The 21,409-nt window shown below is 35.5% G+C and overlaps 2 protein-coding genes across 2 annotated transcripts; both read right to left on the reverse strand.

Moving 5' to 3' along the window:
• Window positions 1-4,145: 4,145 nt before the first annotated feature.
• On the reverse strand, window positions 4,146-4,574 carry LOC139859201 (uncharacterized). Its single transcript, XM_071847996.1, has one exon. It carries the CDS (start codon window positions 4,572-4,574, stop codon window positions 4,146-4,148), a length of 429 nt encoding a protein of 142 aa, XP_071704097.1.
• A 2,273-nt stretch (window positions 4,575-6,847) lies between these two features.
• LOC139857945 (uncharacterized) lies at window positions 6,848-13,179 on the reverse strand. The gene is made up of 9 exons (XM_071846791.1): window positions 12,912-13,179; window positions 12,597-12,784; window positions 9,984-10,165; window positions 9,487-9,771; window positions 9,344-9,402; window positions 9,163-9,199; window positions 9,008-9,079; window positions 8,347-8,671; window positions 6,848-7,458 (listed from the first exon to the last, which is right to left on the reverse strand). The coding sequence occupies exons 1-9, from the start codon at window positions 13,024-13,026 to the stop codon at window positions 7,093-7,095; spliced, it is 1,629 nt and encodes a 542-aa protein (XP_071702892.1). The 5' UTR covers window positions 13,027-13,179; the 3' UTR covers window positions 6,848-7,092.
• Window positions 13,180-21,409: the final 8,230 nt, after the last annotated feature.

The raw sequence follows: 21,409 nt of genomic DNA on the forward strand, positions 1-21,409 counted from the left end.
ATCAGTTTTTGGGGTTACGCCCTACAAACTGCCGCAAGGATCCTTAACCTCATCCCAACCAAGAAAGTTTCCAAAACACCTTATGAGATATAGCATGGTAAAACTGTGTCTCTCTCATATCTAAGAATCTGGGGTTGTGAGGCTTACGTTCGTCGTGAAGCTCAAGATAAACTTGAACCCAGATCTGAAAAGTGTTTATTTGTTGGTTACCCGACTGATTCTTTTGGATATTTGTTTTACAACCCTACTGAGAACAAAGTCTTTGTGTCTCGAAGGGGAGTCTTCCTTGAAAAGGATCTCATATCGAAAGGAACCAGTGGGAGCAAAATTGACCTTGAAGAAATTCAAGAATCAACCGACATGGAAACCGATATTGGAACCGATTCTCCTCAAGAGGTCGACGAGCCTGCAATTGAAAGAGAAACTGACCTACAGCCACCACCCATACGTAGATCTGATAGAGTGCGTCGAACACCAAAGAAATATCGTTTACACATATTTGAGGGTGATGACGAAAATATAGATTCTGATGAACCTATTACCTATCAGGAAGCGATGACAGGCCCCGAGTCTGCCAAATGGAAGGAGGCTATGGACAACGAGATCCAATCCATGCATAATAATCAAGTCTAGATCTTGATTGATCATATACCAGGTATTAAAACTATTGGGTGTAAGTGGGTCTTCAAGAAGAAGACCGATATGGATGGAAATGTACACACATTCAAAGCCAGACTGGTGGCTAAGGGTTACACGCAACAATATGGTGTAGACTATGATGAAACTTTTTCACCAGTAGCTATGTTGAAATCCATTAGAATACTTCTTGCCATAGCTGCATTTTATGACTATGAGATATGGCAAATGGATGTAAAAACAACTTTCCTTAATGGTAAACTAACAGAGGATGTGTTTATGACACAACCTGAGGGTTATGTACATCCTAAGTATCCTAATAGTGTGTGCAAGCTTCAAAGGTCCATTTATGGACTTAAACAAGCTTCTCGTACCTGGAATCTTTGCTTTAATGAGAAGATCAAAGAATTTGGTTTTATTAGAGGCGAAGATGAGCCATGTGTCTATGTTAGGTCTAGTGGGAGTGTTGTAGTCTTCCTTGTACTATATGTCGATGGCATATTACTCATGGGAAACGATATCCCGACACTGAAAGATGTCAAAGCTTGGCTAGGGAAATGTTTCTCCATGAAAGACATAGGAGATGCATCATATATTTTGGGAATAAAGATCTATCGAGATAGGTCAAGGAGATTAATTGGGCTAAACCAAAGTGCATATATAGATAAGATACTGAAGAAATTCGGTATGCATAACTCTAAGAAAGGGTGCGTTCCTATGAACCCTGGAATGATATTGAGCAAGTCTCAATGTCCTAATTCTGACTTGGAGTCAGCTACCATGAGTCGGACTCCATATGCTTCAGCTATAGGATCGATCATGTATGCGATGATATGCACTAGGCCTGACGTGTCGTATGCACTAAGCATGACTAGTCGTTATCAGGCCAATCCTGGTAAAGCTCATTGGATAGCAGTCAAGAACATTCTAAAGTATCTTAGGAGGACTAAAGAGATGTTCTTGGTCTATGGTGGGAATGACGAGCTGAGCGTCAAAGGATACTCAGACGCTAGTTTCCAATCAGATAGAGATGATTGCTCTTCACAATCAGGATTTGTATTTATGTTGAACGGTGGAGCCGTCACATGGAGAAGTGGAAAGCAAAGTACTATTGCTGATTCTACGACAGAAGCCTAGTATATAGCGGTAAATGAAGCTGCTAAAGAGACCATGTGGATAAAGAAATTCATCGGGGATCTAGGAGTGGTTCCTACAATCCATGATCCTGTTGAGATTTTCTGCGACAATGTGAGTGCGGTTGTCTTGGCTCAAGAACCGAGGTCACAAAAGCGCACACGGCATATACTCAGAAAGTACCATTACATCCGTCAACTTGTAGCAGAAAATGACATATTATTAAGTAGAGTAGACACGACTAAGAACTTGGCTGATCCTTTCACCAAGCCTTTGCCACAGACTAAGCATGATGCTCATAGCATGTCTATTGGCATTCGTGTCATTGATGATAAAGTTTGATTGTATTTATTATGTTAAGTTCGAAACTTTAAACATTGGGCAATAATATATGTTGCAATTGATCTGATGATTAATATATTGAGATTATATTATACGCACGATGCGATCATTTCATTGTATATTGCCATGTTTCATTTTGCATGTTTTAACTTCCAATGAATACTATTTCATAAACTTCCACAGTCGGTCATTCTCTAAGGAAGAGAGAATTGAATTAAGGCTGCTATGAAGTGTAGTAATATAGGCTTATATGAAACTACATTCATGAGGAACTTGATAGTTGATTCAAGGTTCTGGAATGACCACACTTAGATGCTACTTCATGGTTTTAAGTCACAAGTAAGCTCTAAGATGGCAATATCATTTATCCTAGAGTGGATATGTATAAGGAATCCTGACACAAACTATATTCTACTTTGACCTGTATTTAACGATGTGCGTAAATGCCAGTCATAAGGGTGCAGATCAGGTACAATATGGGATGTGGTGGATGTCTATACAGTTGAAGCAATTTGTTCCTTCTTCTCATAGCAAGTTAAAGCGATATCTCTGGGCCCCTCGTTGATTTGTGCTGCATTAAATGCATGGCCATGCTACGACTGAATTGATGCAATAGCAGTCTATTTGATCACCATAAATCTCTATAGGGAAATATAATCTTGAACGATGAGATTGACACTTAATCATGTCACACGTTCATAAAGATATCTAGAACAAAAGGATGATTGATATAAATAAAAATATAGGAGTGTAACGTAGCAGACTAGTTGTTACACATGGTGTGTCTTTAAGACTAGCCAATATTATTAATGTCAGTGCAAGTGGGAGTCTGTTGGAAATATGTTCTCGGGTTGGCTATGGTTCGATCGTGGTTTGACCGTAGTACATATATTCCGAAGATATGCCCATGACATTAAATAATGAAAGTACATTTATCCTATTCAGTCACACACAAAGGTCAATCGTAAATTGTTTGATATACCTTCTAATCGGAAATTAATTTATTAATCATTAGTTAATGGTTTAATAAATTAAGTAAGTTTTTTTTATGTGTGTACATATACTTACAAATCTAAATATGTAGAAATTTGATTAGATTTTGCAAATCATATTTTATATAATATATAAGATTTGATTTGATATAAATAAGATTTGATTTGATTTATAAATCTTATTTTATATAAAGATTTGTACTATAATCATATTTTATATAATATATAAGATTTGATTTGATATAAATAAGATTTGATTTGAGTTGTAAATCTTATTTTATATAAAGATTTGATTTTGCAAATCTTTCAAAATCTTTCAAAATCTCTATATTTGTATTATATGTATTATTGTATCAATTTTAATTCTATATAATACCAAATCTTAGTATTGAAAAGATATAGAAACTTGAGATACAAAAACACACATACAAAATGATATTTCTCTCTCTTTTTCAAGTAACCAAAATACTTGAGATCTATAATTGGGTTCGATTTTGGTGGAAATAAGGAAAAAAAAAAGATCCGTTAAGTAGAAGGTATAGATTGAAACAAGGTTGGAACTTTGAGTGTCTACCGTTTAGAGGAACTCTTCTTTGGGTTTTTCAGATTCGATCTTCAAAAGGCTACAAAGGTTGTATTCTAATCTTCCTGTTTTTTAATTTCGTTAATTTTGTTTTGTTTGCTAAAGTTTTGTACAATAATCCGTGAAAGAGTATAATTTTATAAAGTTTTAAAAATGCTTCAGCTCGCTATCATACTCCAACAGGGCCAAAATTGACGTTCATGATCTGACGCTCTGACCATCAATCAAGTGAACAAATTAATCAAATTCTTAGATAACAAACTCAACCAATCCAATAACACTGATTAGAAGTTGTATCTAACTTTGCTATCGAATTAAATATAACTATACTATATATAAGTGTTATCAGTATTCAAATTGTCCTTCAAACAATCATCTGGATACAAATAACTAATAAGCTTCATCCACATCAAAATTGAGAGAATCTCGTTTAGTTATAAGTCGTCAAATTTCAAAAATCAACAAACGGCGTTGAACATGATAGACAACCGGCTAGGTTTTGGTTCAAACGCCGTTCTCCGCCGTTGATGATGCGACGACGGTCGAATCAAAGCAGCAAGAGCTCGTTTAACCAGATCACCTTCTCTCTGATCAGATTTACCATATCTCACAAGCGAATTCATCATTGCAGATCTACGTACATTTAATCTGTTAGAAGAGTTTGACGTCATCATCATGTTTTTATGTAAACTACACCTGAACGATCCTGGATGCGTCGTAGGCGAACACATACACGTCTTCTTCTTAGCGATATTCCGTACAGTTGACTTTGACCGGTCCGGTGATCCAAATCTATCACGCGATTGCGAAAACCTAACCGATGGTGATGAAGGTCGGTTGTAACTGTAATTGGAATAATAAGATGTCGTCCTGGAAGGAGACGGCATTTGTGACGGAGAATTTAACGGTGATATCGATCGGTTTGACTTGACTTTTTAGAAGACATTTTTATTGTGTGTTTTTACTGAAGGGCCGTCGGGCCTTCAGTTGGGCAAACATAGCTCTGTTTTTAAGTCGAATTTATAGGAGGTGAAATAAGGAGGTATTTGTTGTAATTTGTTGGAACTTGGAGGGTTAATAGGCGGAGGATACTTAGGTCCTCAGTTGTTGATTAATTCTAGTTGGGTGGAAGGTTTAACCATGGTTAGGTTAGGGTTTATGGGGCTTAATTTAATTATAGAAAATTTTGATGAACGAAGGAGAATGATACACATGGAGGGTCGAAAACAAAAAGATGATATGCTTCCAGCTAAACAAGGGTCATTGTGACGTTACTCCGTATTATTTTCATAAAATTCAACGTTTAGTAATCAAATGCTAATACATAAGTATAAGGATTAATGATAATTTTTCCCAAATATATAACAAAACAAGTAAACAGTCTTATAACGTTTTCCCCATATTAAACTCTTGACAAATGTTATTTTTTAAGAGCTTGAAAGAGATTCACCCAATTACAAATAGTTCGTCATGGGTTATTCAACAATTTTTAGACCATGTTTTGTTAGTTAGGTATGAATTTTAAGTATCTTTTAAAACGTTATTAAGCCGCAACCACTAGATTATATTATGATTATTTTTTTATGTTTTAAGACATACCATATACTTGTATAAAGGAGAGAGATTCGTACGCCATCTCATTTTTGACATACAATTCTTGAGTGAAAATATCATGCTCAGGTCGACTAGGAGAGTCATGAGCGAATAGAGAATTAATGTACATAGTAGTGTCAGCTGAAATGCTTGAAATAATTTTACCACTTCTACTGGGAGTAATCTTTTATTGCTGGTTTGAACGTAAAGTAATGACTTTTGTGCAACGTTGAAAGAGTCCTAATGTAGTGGAATCGTTTGGATTGTCCACCAAAATACCCCGTAACATTATAATTATATCATTAGAACCTGGCCTTTCACTATTCACCCTAATATTTTATTTTCAGGGGTATTTTGGGTAATTTTATCTCCAGAGTCTGGAACCTTCTTCCTACTTTTCAATTAAAACCCATCACTCTCGTATCTTCAACCACCATGCACCATCGCCACCAGACTGTCGATGCTATCGGTGCAACCGTCACCACTGCTCTCCTACATTCCACAACCATCCAACAATGCAACATTGTCGCTTCAAAGCCTGATTTGTTTTCTAGGGTTTGTTTATATCAACTTACTCTTCCTTCAATTATTATTCTAATCAAGTATTTATAATTTATTTTCATCGAAGTTTAATGGTTAAGAAATTGTTTTACTAATTTATACAAAAAAAAAAAAAAAAAAAAAAAAAAAAACACAAAACAGAGAATGTACAAACTCAATCAAAATCTACAATATTAAACATCAAAATTGTTAAACATCAAAAACATCTTTATTGACAACCATTCATTTCTCTGATTTTAGTTATTGATGGATCTTAAAGTAGTTTTTTAGAACTTCTAAGAGTAGTTCATATAATAACAAACGTAATTGCACTTTTTAATTATCACAACAATGCTTAATTAGCATGTCGGAGATATTCGGTTAAAAGGATGAAAACTATTCTTACATTAGAAGTAGAAATAAACAAATGTATGCTTATAAGCTTATGAGAACATCTTTCTACCACCAATTGATTTTAGAGTACTAAGGTACTCTTAGGCTTATGTGCAGATAGTAGTCTAACTTCCAATCCCAGTAATTGAGACTGATCTAATTTGATTAGTATAATCATTATCAAAAATGACATTTTTAATTCTGTTTTTTAAGTTTAGAAAAAGTAAACTCTAATAAGGAAAATAAACACTCAATATAATTGAGTATAGATAGTTAGATATGGAATACTTAACTATTACTCTAAGGCTTATGATTAAACATGTAGGGGTCTTGTGATTAAACATTGTTCTAGTTTAGGTATTATGGATTTGAAAGAATTTGTTTTTTAGCATCTATGTTATTAGTGATCTTATTTTAAATTAGTTTAAGATTAAGATGATAAATTTATCAATAAGTGATATTAAAAAAGTGCTTAAACTATTAGCTTTCTGTATACTAAAGTTAAAGATATTGGCGATCACCTCTTCAAGTCAAACAAAATCGGATCACATTCATAACCTATCCTTATCTTTCTTTAATCCTTGAATTTCACATGCAAAATTGATTACTTAAATTTTCAGATCCAAACAAAAAGATTTTTACAATGGTTACCTTTCTTTCCTCCTACTTTTAACTTCACCAATTGTTAAAATAAGAGCACAAAAAGTTTTCTTCTAATAATAGTCATATAAGCCATACATCAAACGAAACCACAACTCATAACAATCAGAACTACAAATGTAACACCACTAACTGATCTCCGTAACAGATAAAACGTCAAAAAAACACAAACATCACAACTATTCACAAATCACAACCCTCACCAACATGATCCATTTTTCAAGTAAATTTTTCGTCTTCTGTTCTTGCGATCAGTGTTTTCGTATAAACACGGTGCCTTCTTTCTCTTCCGTAAATTACCCAAAACACAAGGGACAGCAAAACTGCCAAGGAAACCATCAACAGACCGATATAAATCCAGTTGCTGTATCGACGCAGACCTGGACAATGATCTCGTGAAATATCTGTAAAAGTCTGCCGGACAAATGTGCAGTCTTGAAGGTCTACAAGAAAAGGCCCGTAGAGGAAAAGCCCGTAACTTAGTCTTATTCCAGCTGACATTTGGCTGTAGAAATCGGGAGTTAGGCGGCCTGTCGTGACGCAAATCCCGCTCGGTGAAACTTGGCACACAAATTGGCCGTATACCTGTAACCAACCAAGAATGTTTCTTTTCTCTTTAGTTTAGCGTTTCAAACTAAGCATTAATATAAACAGTAAGCCAAATTTAGGCATACATAAGTAGATGGGTCAAAATTGCACAGTTCGGTGGCAAATGGTAAAAGCGTGCCATGATAACAAGTCAAAACGGGAATTTGAGACATTAGGAATAAAGAGTCTGCCAAATTAGCCGTACATAAGTAGATGGGTGCCAAATTAGCCATACATAAGTAGATGGGTCAAAATTGTACAGTTCGGTGGCAAAATGGTAAAAGTGTGCCATATGATAACAAGTCAAAACGGGAATTTGAGCCATTAGGAATAAAGAGTAAGCCAAATTAGCCGTATATAAGTAGATGGGTCGAAATCACCACATCTAACTTATACGGAGTATTTCTTTACAGAATTGAAGTTAAGTATTGAAATTGCAGCCTAAATGGTTAGGTAGTTTAGCCTGCTATATCATATATTAAGAGGTAAATTATACGGAGTAGTTAGTGTTATTAAAAAATAAACGTTAAACAAGACTGGTGGTACGATAGAATACAATTATTATTTTCTATTATTATATCTTTTCACGCCACAAATAATAATATACTTTCATAGATCTACAGTAGATACACTACTACGTAAGGTCGTTTGTAAGAACATCACTGTTCTGTAAAACAAAACATTTCATTTTTACTTTTCAAGTCAAACTATTTTTCGATGTCTAATCTGTCGTTGAAAATCTCCTTATCAAGATATTCGGACAACTTTTTCCAGGTCAACCCAGCCCGCTCCAATTGCGCCCATAAATAATATTTCTTGTTTCCCACCCGTTACTCGACCCACCCACTTTGTATCTCTAAGCAATATCTCAAAAAGATAACATACCTGAGTGGCATTTACCAATGTGACTTCTTTAGGGTCACAAGCTCGATCGGTGAAGTCTGATTTGTACGGATTACAAAGGAGGGGCATGAACGGCCCAGATTGATTGAAAAATAGCGGGGTGAAATTAGGGGCGAAATTAATATTAGTGACATTAGTAATGACTTGGTTGATGACATCAACAAGTTGAGAAGTGACTTCTTTGCTCTTCCTTGATGTTTCTTGAGCCGTTGCGTTGTCAACACACGGAAGAATGTCGTCTAGAGCGGTATGAGCCGTCGGATACATAACCCACTGATTCATTGACACACATGTGTCGTCAGTCACACTAATATAACACAAAAATATTGTTAGTAATACTGAAAACAAGTTTCAAACTGATTATGTGACCAAAATAAATAAAAAATGACCCAAACGGGCATCCTTATATAGTGTTGAAGCAATGGTGAATGCACTTGTTAGGGTGTGGGGTCCAAGGACCCCACTAATTTTGAACTTTTTTTACATAGTACCATTCAAATTGGACTGGACACCACCAAATGTAATGACAGGACCCATATATTTTTAGTATCATGGTTTTTTTAATGTAAACAGTCACGAAATATATATATATATATATATAGTCCACTTAACTTTTGTTACATGTATGAAAACGGGAACTTACTTATGCAGAACTAGGAATATGGCAGCCAATATAAATGTACCCGTCACAAGAATCCATCCAACAATCACCAAGCTGCAATAATTCAAAACATTTAACATTTTTTATAAAATATTGAGAACGATATACACTTCAAATTATATTGGTATCTCACTCACGTGTAAACCATAGATTGCATCCCAAAGAGAGAAAACACTGCACAGAGATATAAGAAAAAATAAATAAGTAGACATGAAAATTTCAATTTTATTAACTTATCAATAGGACAATTCCAATTCCGTTAAAATAAATATATAAATAAAAATAAAAAAATAGGACAATTCAAAAAATATGGCTTACAGAATCCAAGAAACGTCAAGAATAGCATAACAGCGGATAGGATGATCAACGCTAACCTCCTACAAAACACAAATAAACTTGTTAATTTTATGCTACATTTTTTATTTTTATAATAAAATCTATTTTTAATTTGTATTACTTACACACTATTTAGGACACGGTGTATGTCCTCTTTATTATTTTCAGTTCTATCAGAGAGAGCATAAGACGTAGCGTTCAGTTTTGTCTGTTGCTCATCAATGTCTGATTGGACTTGAACGGGCAAAAACACTTGAGCTACCGCTATTTTCTTCGCAGAAGCAAGATCATCGGACAGATTCCTAAGTTTTTCTGCAGTTATATTTGCCTGATGTACAACATAGTTTAATGTATCTGTTGTACTGTTGTAAAATTTCGCTTGACCCGTGTATAAGACAACACATCCAACACTGGGAAAAAAAAATCCAAAGAGAGCCATTAGTTTTACTTTTCTCGTCATGATACAAAAAAACTGATATACATGATTTAATTATACTAGATTTTAAAGTAAAGTATATACATACAGAAATAGACACACACACAGGTATATATATGTATATACATATACATACACACACACACACACACACACACACACACATAGAGAGAGAGAGAGACATACATTGCAATGATGGTGAAGAGCATGAGAAGAATAAGAGAAAGGGCATAAGCGAGTCTCGAATAGCCATACGGTTCGCGTGGAAAACAACAATAGCAGAGGCAAATAAGCGACAAGCACAACCCAAAGAACACGAACCACGCGGCAGCCATAGCAAAGAACGGGACAGCAGTAAATGCCACGGACTGCATTCAACATTTTTTTAACTATTAAAACAAGTTTCAATGGATAAACAAACAGATGAGCACAAATATATATGAAATTCACTACAAATAAAGGTGGCATGTTCAACCCATTCTTTATGGGTAAATTGGAGTCTATGAGTAATATGATACTAATATCTAACAGGTCAAGTTGGCCAAAACATTTAAAATTAGTCAAGGTCATTATAAGTTGCACAATCTGTATTTATGTTGCATACAAATCACCTAAATTGTTATATGCAACAAATCAAAGATAGATCAAAATATTATCACGGTAGTTTTCGGATATCATTTTTTTAATACAATAGCTACTTATACAATATATTCTGAAAATGTACATATACAGTTTTGGGTCAAAAGTTTTTGTAGTGTAAATCTCTTGTCATTAAGCGATATGGTTATTATTTCTTAGTTCATAACCAAATTAATCTGTAGAGATGCTGTAGTAAAAACTGATCAGTTTGGCTTAGGAGGTCAAATTAATGAAAATAAGAACTCACATTTCTCTTTGATTATAATAATTAAGTAAAGATCCAAAAAGTAAATTTTATTCTGAGTCTCATTCTTTTTGTTTCTAACAATATTCTCAGGACGGATTATGAAACTGAAAGTACAGACTACTGTTTCTTTTCCGATGAATGTTACGAGTAATTACTTAATTAAAGCAAGTAGAATATATTCATGTGCTTTTGAACAAAAAAAAAAAAATCATTATTCAAATAATACACAATCAATCAATATATAGAAAAATTACATTAACTTAATATGAAACAAAGATTCTAAAATAAACTTTTTTGTGTTCACATGTTGGATTAAGACATTGTTATTATTTTAGAATTAAAATTAAATTAATTAAAGATATGGAGAGAAAAAAAGTGTGTATCTTGTCCTTTACTCAAAGCCCCTTTTTATAGTGCCAGCTATAAAGAATGAAACTAATTATACTAGATTTGTTCCATAAACTAAAAATGTTAAATTAGTTGGGGTATCAACTATCACCCATACTTCTAACATCATTTTTTACAGTAATTGTGTAGAAAGTACTGTAAATTTATCATTTACATAAGTGTTAATAATTTCTTAAGAATTAACTATGAAATTTTAAAAAATTCAAGACATAGCAGACTCCTTTCGTTCCAATTCAAATGTTGACTTATAAGATAAAAAAAGGTTCTCAATTCACATGCATTATATTTAAGAATATAGACTGATAAATGAAAAACAAAAAACATCACATGCCCCCAGCTGATTTAAATAAGTAGGTGAAATTCCGTTTGACAGATATACATAATATTTAAATTTCAAATGACCAGAATTTCATATTCGGATTCCTCCCTTTTCCAGAAATGAAATATCTAAATTTAGCGTATTGTACAACTTCTACTAGCACCTTGTTTTGCACTTTAAAATAGGATAACGTTCGTAATACTGTATTAGAACAAAAACAGATGACATGCACATTTTAAATCCTTACTTTCTTAATGTTATAACAGCTTACACTCACCGTCTTATTATAGGGAGGCGATCCATACACAACAACTTCATATAATAAGATTCGTTTTTTCACGTAATGGTTATAAACTTATAATAATGCAAGGGTTAAATGGTTGGTTCAAATGAAGCCGTTGGTTATCGATCAAAAGTTGTTGTTTTACTATCAACGCTCATTTTATTTTTATGTAATAACAAGAGTCCACATTTTAGGACCACATACGTTGCTCCCTAACAAAAGTTACACGTGACAATCTTCAAAGATAGGAACACTAGTACCCACATATATGTATAGCCTTAAAAATGTGAATCACAACTTATAAATTAGGAAGTCACTATCACAAAATTGATTGGGATTGGGATATGCTAACATAAGAAAATGATTTTTGTCTTGATTAGCCCTAAAGATCTAACCTTTTTCCCTGAAGGTTTCTATTTTTTTTAAGTATTTTTCCCATTGAAAATCATGATTAATGTATGCATTTGATAATTTAGGGAATGTTCTTGCTGTTTTCTTCATCCCAGAAAAAGAAAAAAGAAAAATAATATATTGGTTTTGATAAAAAAAAAAAAATTAAATACTACAATATAACTTGATTGATGAACATAAACACAACAAAAAACAGATTAAAACAAAATTTGAAGTATAAAAAAGTTCTAAATATCCCCCAAACCAAATTAAATTACTGGGTTTATAGCCTGCAAAAACCAGAATAAATGCAGTTTTGCAAATAATAATTTATGGGTTTATTCCACAATATTTTCCTGTTTCCCCCCAAACATCAGAATAATTATCTAATATTCACTCTTTTACAGTTAATTCACTTATGAAGCAAAATACAATAATTAAACAGATAAAACCACAAAAAAATACATATAATATAAAAAAATCAAAATGATAAAAAAAAAAAAAAAAACTTACAGCCCAATAATGGCGTTCACTAATGTTCCAGCCTCCTCTGTATTTCTTAAACCCATCAAGTGGATCTTTTCTTGTTGTTCTCCTTTGAGCCAACACAAGGGATGAATTCACATCATTTTGTTCTTCTTCAAGTAACCTTTTTGCCCCCAAACTTTCCAACAAATCATACTTCCCCCCTTCATTATCCCCTGAAAAGGAAAAGTTTCAAGATTTAAAACCCTACAACAAATTTCATCCAAACCCAGAACAAATTTACATAAAAATCAAGAATTTCAGTAAAATCATCAAATCCCAAATTAAATTTGTAATAAAAACCTAAAGCGGTGGTTCTGCGGGTAGAAAAAGAGGGTTCCCCTTTTGAAGAAATGAAGAACAGAGCAAGAAGAAGAAATAGAAAAGCAAATGATGTGGTGTATTTGGTAGATTGCATTGCGATTTCAGAGGTCTTTTTCTGGGTTACAACAAAGTTTCAACCTTTTGTCAACAGATTAATTTAGCAACCGATTTTATTTGAACGGTATTTTGAGATTTTGAGTTTGAGTGAGATTTATTAAAAGAAAGTGAAAAACAGTGTGACAATGAGAGAATAATGAGAGAATAGGGTTGTAAAAAGAACCGCTTGAGATGGTACTACTAAGACTACCCCTATGATAGGTTCACTACCGCTAATTACCCGTAACTAACCATAGGCACGGCTCATTACCCGCTTTAGTTATCCGCATCCACCATCAATTTAACGGAAGTTATAAGTTTAGTTATAGGAATTGTGGGTCCAGTGGCTTTTTATTATTGAACTTGATGCTTTATTGCTTGTACGTTGTATATTAAGAGGAGTATTGTTTTAGCCATTATAGGGAGTGTTTAATTATGAGTTAGTTATAGGATATTGGTGTTGATGTGGCGCTGATGTGGAAGATTAAGAGGATGAATAGTTTAGTTATGATAGGGAGTGGCCTAAATAAATTGAGGGTTCAATGCCAAAAAGTAATTATAAACCCAATTAATTTAAATTTAATTTAATTAATTATTAAGTTAAAGCTTAATGTTTACAATGTTTTCTGAAGAAAATTTTACTCCTTTCAGTCAATAAATAGGAGTACTTAAGAAGTAAATATAAATGCGTGTAAATAATTTAGAGTAGTTGGTAACATTTTTTATTTATACTTTATTTATTTATTGAATGAACCGAAATGACATGTTAAAAAAACAAATTAATCAAGAAACATCGGCGTATCCGTGGCAGTTTGTCAATGACTTAATGCAATCATATGCCGCGGTTAGAATACACAAACTCACTCTAACTTATTATTATTATTTAATAATTACACATCATCAATAGATACAAGAAGAAACACGTAATAAGCTAACAGTTTGGAGTATTAAATTTGACAACTAAACATCTCCAATTGGTTAATAAGACAATTGTTTGAAGTATTAAGCTTAAACGTAACTCTAAAAATTAATTTTAATAGTTGCCTTCTCTTTTTTCCTTGAATAAAAATTCTATCAAAAGTAAATATTTTTTGAATGTATACGTTAGCTTATGTAATAACGTGTCACATTTAGTGCACTTTAGCAATACTACATTCATATTCATAAACATCATTGCATTTCCCTTTATACATTTGAACTCTTTGTTCACTAGGGCCTACTTCATATTGCACACTACACTTTGCAAATTCATTGCGAGTGATATATATATATATATATATATATATATATATATATATATATATATATATATATATATATATATATATATATATATATATATAGTGGTAGGATCAAGAGGGAAGTAACCAAGCGGGGGAAACAAAATTTTTTTTTTTCGGTTTTTGAAAAACTTTGTTCACGAACATTATAGATGAGATGAAAATATGAACATTTAATAAAGACATTTTGTGATAAATGTTTTTATTTTGGCGGAAAAACGCCCGAAGAAGTAATATATAACAATTATCGTGTTTTTCGAGCGTATGTTGAGGTTTTAGCTATTAGGGTTTAGATATTAGGGTTTAGATATTAGGGTTTATAGGGTTTAGATATTAGGGTTTAGAAATTTAGGGTTTAGGGTTTAGATTTAGGATTTAGATTGAGTTTTTAACACGAGCGGTTTAGGGTTTAGGGTTTGGTGTTTTGAGTTTATGGAATATGTAACATCCCGTTTTCCCGTACATGTCTAAAGGTACATATTTAATCGTTTGTACGCTTACAACTCGTTCTTTATGTGATGAAATGAAATAATTTGTGTTAGTTGATGTGTGAATATATATATATATATATATATATATATATATATATATATATATATATATATATATATATATATATATAGAATATATGCATATATAAGTATATGCAAGGGTTTTTGTTGATGTTAAGTTATTGTGAGACTTAAAGATGAAGTTTAGACGTGTATAGGAAGCGAGAACGAAACGTACAAGTCAAATATTTAATTTTTAGTTTATTGTCGAGAAACTGGTCAGGCCACGCCTAATGGCGCGCCGTGATGACCATTGGCGCGCCGCGGCACCTCAAGCAAACTAGAGTCAGGAGGCATGCTAAGAAGGGTCGATTTTCCCTTTGTATGTCGCGCCGCAGAGAAGAAGGTCGCGCCGCGACCAATAAGTAGAATCTGAGTCAGGAGGAGTTTATACAGCTCACATTTTTACGTTGTTCGTCGCGCCGCGAGAAAAGAAGTCGCGCCGCGACATTTCTGGCAGTCTGATGCCGAATTCAGCTTTTAAAAAGTGGGGTTCAAGGGCAAATTCATCTTTTTGCGTGTAGATCTGATGGGAGCATTTAATCTCCACCACTTATCCATTTTATTCATTTCATTTCTATTTTCTTTCTCCATTTACTCTCAAAACATAAAACCCAATTGATTTCTAAGTGAGATTTGAGAGTGGAGATTTGTGAATCAATCCTTGGAGCAAGTATTAAAGTTGTTCTCCTCGTTCTTAGCTACGAGTGGATAGTGTTGGTAAGTCTTAACTCCGTATTTTGAGTTTTAGTTAATTTATGGCTATGGTTTGGCCATTAGAGGCTTGTAAGACCCATTTGGGGGTTAAATGGGTGAACTTGGGTTATGTTGATGTAAGGAAAACCCAAATGACTATAACCTAGGGTTTGGCCTTGTGAATTGAGGTTGTAAGTGTCAAATGATGTTGTTAGTCACTATTACACTTTTAAATTGATGAAAGAATTGTTAATGAGTTAAGTTTGACTTGATTTGTGAGTCTAAGTATTAAAATGGGTCAAATGGGTAATGTTGACCTAGTTTGGGTGAAATGGGTATGAAGTTCCTAAGTTGGTGTTAGTTAAAGTTAGTAGACTATAAATCGCTAGCTTTAGTGATTGAATATGAGTCTTGGCCATTTATGGGCGGTTTTGGTGTAGTTGAGCTATTTAATGCAAATTGGGTCATTAAATGCTCAAGTGTAAGTATGGTGGTTGGTTCCACAAGTTGTGTATTGAATGTGTACTTAATGTATTAGGTACTTTGCTTTGAAGCGTACGGAAGTGTTTAAATCATCACCGACGTCTAAGGTGAGTGGAATAATTATGCGTGTACGTATATAATGTATTTATTTGTGTAGTGTGAATGTGGTATTTTCGCGGTGTTTAAGACACCACATTCTACGTAACGAGTGGAATTGTCGCGGTGTTCAAGACACCACTCGATGGTTTGATTGACATGTGGAATAGTCGCGGTGTTTAAGACAACACATTGTCATGGGAGTGGAATTGTCGCGGTGTTCAAGACACCACTCATTTGGTTGATTGACATGTGGAATCGTCGCGGTGTTCAAGACACCACATTGTCATGGGGGTGAGTTAGTCGCGGTGTTTAAGACATCACCCGGGAGATTAGTGATTACGCGGTGTTTAAGTAACACTAATGGATGTTGTGAACTCCGAAGGTCTTTCAAGTACCGCTCCCTTGTACGATTGGTTAACCATGGTTGTGTGAATTGTATTTAGCATATTAAATTGTGAACTATATGCTATAAATGTTGCTAGCTTATCGTGAAATGCGGATAGTAGTTTATGCATGATGTTTGCATGGTTGTTGAAATGCTAGCTTGTATGCGGTATTGTGTAAGTAACTGCAAGTAAGTAGGTTATATATGAGCATGTATAATTATTGCATTCACTAAGCGTTAGCTTATCCCTCTCGTTGTTTATCTTTTTAGACGCAGGTGCGGATAAAGGGAAGGGGGTTATGGGATACTAGTTCCCTATGTTGGATTACCGTGGAAGCTTTTGAAGTCGACCTAGCGTTTTGGGTAGTTTAGCCCCAAACCATGCTCGGGTGTAGTTTGGATTAAAACTATCAATTTAAGTGGGTCGAACTTGTAATACATTTGGTTAATGGCCTTTGTGCCTTTGTAAACATTTAACTTGTGATATTGTTTGAATGGGTTATATGTAACCGTTATTTTGGGCGCTAATGGTTTGTTATTTTTTTTAAAAAAATTTATCGTATGAAATACGGGTTGGGTTGTTTCAAGTGGTATCAGAGCATGGTCTAAGGGATTTAGGCGACTTGAGATAGGTGCCTAGACTTAGACTTTATTGTGTGTGCGCTTTATGCGGGACTTATAGGACTTAGGGTCAGATTGGGAATTGTTAGTGCATAAGTTTATGTGAACTAACCTTGCGCTATTTGTTTGTGTTGTAATTGCAATCATCAAGCGAGATAGACGTTGTACTAGTGAGTTAATGCGATGTGCTCTTGTAGTAATGACTAGCTACCATTATTACGGGTGCAAATTGTGTCAAACAAGCGATGTACGACGATTGTTGAGCAAGATGGGGCGGTAATGTGTATATCTATGTGTCATGTCTTTCGTTTCGTTATTTAACCTCTTTCATTTTATAGAATGAAGATGAGAAACGGACACGACACCGAAAATGGGGGCACGAGCGAGGACCCCGAGTTCACGGCCAAGGTTGAGGCCATTTTGAAAATTCATCATGCATCTTTCCTAGAAGATGTTAAGAAGATGTTTCTAGATACGATTGACGAGCAATTGGTCAACGTAGTAAAGGAGCAAATTAAAGTTGTCCTTCAAGAGGACAATGTTGGAAGACGAGACTTTTTCTATAAGAATTTTAAAGATGCTCAACCTCCTACTTTTGAGGGCGAACATGACCCACTTAAGAGTGCTCGGTGGATCTCCGACATGGAGGGGGCTTTTCGTACTTTTGAATGCCCTCTTGATAAAAAGACGAGGTACGGTTGTAGCATGTTGAGGGGCGATGCCAAGTTATGGTGGGACGCGAAGATCCAAGTTTATGGTGAGGAACAATGCATGGAATTCACTTGGGATGAATTCAAGGCGGAATTTTTCGACGAATACCGAACTTCGACCGATCTTACTAGACTTAAGGACGAATTACGTTCCTTGAGGCAAGGGTCGATGGATTTGAACACTCTCAAATCCGTTTTCTTGTCTAAGACCCAATTTTGCCCGGAGTATGTCGGGAATGATAAAATGTTGAAGGAAGACTTCTATCGAATCTTAAATGATAGTTATCAAGAAAAGATTAGTATAAACGTGGTGAAAAGCTTCGATGAGTTGTTCAATATGGCCAAAGGTTTTGAGGCGCTCGTGTTAAGAAAGAGTGACTTTACTTTTGGCAAGAGGAAGTTCGAAGCTACTAGTCATTCGAACAAGAAGAGTAAGGGTGCAACCGAGGGTGTCGGTAGTGTGAAGAAAAGTGTTCCTAGAGAGTTCCGTTATTCTTGTCACAATTGTGGACGAAAGGGACATATGGCCCGTGATTGCACCAACCCTCATTCTACAACCAAACTTACTTGTTATAATTGTGGTAAAGAAGGGCACAAAAGGCCGAAATGTCCCAATTTGAACAATGATCATGTTAAGAAATTGGAGAAAGCGGCGGGTACAGCTAGGGGTCGCAACTACTTGATGACGAATGAAGAAGCCAAACAATCCAATGGAGTCGTCTCAGGTACTTTCATGATTAATTCTAGTCCGGCACATATACTTTTTGATAGTGGTGCTAACTTGTCGTTTGTGTCTCCAAGATTTGTGCCTAAGTTGAATAAACTGCTAGCTAAGTTAAGTCATCTGGTAGAATTCGAAATAGCGGATGGTAAAACGGTGCTAGGGGTTGATGTTTGTAAAAAATGTAATGTTGTATTTGGTACCGAAACTTTTGAAATCGATCTCATTCCGATGACTTTGGGTGATTTTGATTTTGTTGTTGGTATGGATTGGCTCGATCGTAATAGGGCCGATATTGCATGCCATGATAAATTCATTCGTGTGAAGACCCCAAGTGGGGGAGAGTTAATTATTCATGGCGATAAGCGAAGAAGACTTGTGCCGATATGCACTTTTGCACGGGCATGTCGTTCCCTTGTTAGTGGTGGCATGGCTTTTCTTGCCCATATTGTTGATACTCGTGATGAGCCACCACCCATTCGTGAAATTCCGGTGGTTAACGAATTTGAAGACATTTTTCCGGATGAGTTACCGGGTGTTCCGGTGGAAAGACAAGTTGAATTTCGCATTGAGTTGGTTCCGGGGGCTACCCCCATTGCTAAAACTCCTTATCGTTTAGCACCAACGGAAATGCAAGAGTTGTTAAATCAAACCCAAGAGTTGCTTGAAAAAGGTTTTATTCGCCCGAGCTCCTCGCCATGGGGTGCTCCAGTTTTGTTTGTGAAGAAGAAAGATGGTAGTATGCGGATGTGCATCAATTATCGGGAGTTGAACAAAGTGACGATCAAGAATCGTTATCCATTGCCTCGGATTGACGATTTGTTTGACCAACTCCAAGGTGCAACGTATTTTTCTAAGATTGACTTACGGTCCGGCTATCACCAAGTGCGGGTCCGTGAGGAAGATATAGAGAAGACGGCTTTCCGAACTCGTTACGGGCATTTTGAGTTTGTGGTTATGCCTTTTGGTCTTACGAATGCACCAGCGGCATTCATGGATCTCATGAACCGAGTGTGCCAACCTATGTTGGACAAGTCGGTAATTGTGTTCATTGACGACATACTTGTTTATTCTAAGGGTATGAAGAAACATGAGCACCATTTGCATGAAGTGTTGAAGTCGTTACGGAAGGAGAAGTTGTATGCCAAATTCTCCAAATGTGAATTTTGGCTAAGGGAAGTTCAATTCCTTGGCCATATTGTGAATAAAGAAGGTATTCAAGTAGATCCGGGGAAGATAGAAACGGTGAAGAGTTGGGGAAAACCGACTACGCCTAAGAAAATTCGGAGTTTTCTCGGGTTGGCCAGTTATTATCTTCGGTTTATCCAAGACTTTTCTAAAATTGCTTCTTCTTTGACGAAGTTAACAAGGAAGAACGTGAGGTTTAATTGGGAAAACAAGCAAGAAATTGCTTTTCAATTATTGAAGGAGAAATTGTGTCAAGCTCCGGTGTTGGTATTACCGGAAGGAATTGAAGATATGATGGTTTATTGTGATGCTTCTTTAAATGGAATCGGGTGTGTTCTAATGCAAAGAGGTAAAGTCATCGCTTACGCCTCTTGACAATTAAAGGAACACGAAAAGAGATACCCGACTCATGATCTTGAATTGGCGGCGGTGGTTCATGCGTTGAAAATTTGGCGCCACTACTTGTATGGCGTCAAGTGTACGATTTATTCGGATCATAAGAGTTTGAAACACCTCTTTAACCAATGAGATTTGAATTATCGTCAACGTAGGTGGATGGATGTGGTAAAGGATTATGATTGTGAAATACTTTATCATCCGGGTATGGCGAACGTGGTCGCGGATGCGTTAAGTCGAAAGAGTCAACATCCGGCAATACGAGTAGGGTCGTTACGCATGATCATTACTAACGATTTTCTTGTAAAGTTTGGTGAGATTCAAATAGAAGCGTATGTTCACAACAAACATGAAGAGCGGATTGTGGGGCAAACAGAGTCTATTACTTTAGGCCCGCACAGCTTGTTATCTTTTCAAGGAAGAGTGTGGGTGCCTAAGATGGGTGGTTACCGCAAAGTGCTACTTGATGAAGCACATAAGTCAAAGTATTCCATTCATCCGGGTGCAACAAAGATGTACTATGATTTGAAGAAAGAGTATTGGTGGCCCGGTATGAAACGTGATGTTGTTAAGTATGTTGAATAATGTGTCACGTGTTTGCAAGTCAAAGCCGAACATCAAAAGCCGTATGGTAAGTTACAATCATTGGAAGTCCCGAAATGGAAATGGGAGCACATTACCATGGACTTCATTACCAAGTTACCAAAGACGGCGAGAACCCAATATGATACGATTTGGGTGATAGTTGATAGACTGACAAAAAGTGCTTTGTTTCTTCCCATTCGGGAAACGATATCGTCGGAGACTTTGTCCAAGTTGTTTATCAAGGAGGTGATATCGAGACATGAGGTTCCTATATCTATTGTTTCGGATCGAGATACTCGTTTCACTTCTCGGTTTTGGAATAAATTTCATGAAGATATGGGTACTCAATTGAAAATGAGCACGGCGTATCATCCTCAAACGGACGGTCAAATCGAACGTACGAATCAAATGTTGGAGGATATGTTAAGGGCGTGTGTTATTGATTTCGGTGGTAGTTGGGATGAGCACTTACCATTGGTGGAATTCTCGTACAATAATAGTTACCACACTAGTATTGGAATGCCACCTTATGAGATGCTTTATGGGCGTAGGTGCCGAACTCCTATTTGTTGGGGTGAAGTGGGTCAACGAGAAATCGGGGGTACCGATTTGGTCCTAGACATGAATAGTAAGATTGAGATGATTCGGGCTCGACTTAAGGCGGTG

This window comes from Rutidosis leptorrhynchoides, chromosome 7 (genome assembly GCF_046630445.1).
Source record: "Rutidosis leptorrhynchoides isolate AG116_Rl617_1_P2 chromosome 7, CSIRO_AGI_Rlap_v1, whole genome shotgun sequence".
NCBI classification, from domain to species: domain Eukaryota; kingdom Viridiplantae; phylum Streptophyta; class Magnoliopsida; order Asterales; family Asteraceae; genus Rutidosis; species Rutidosis leptorrhynchoides.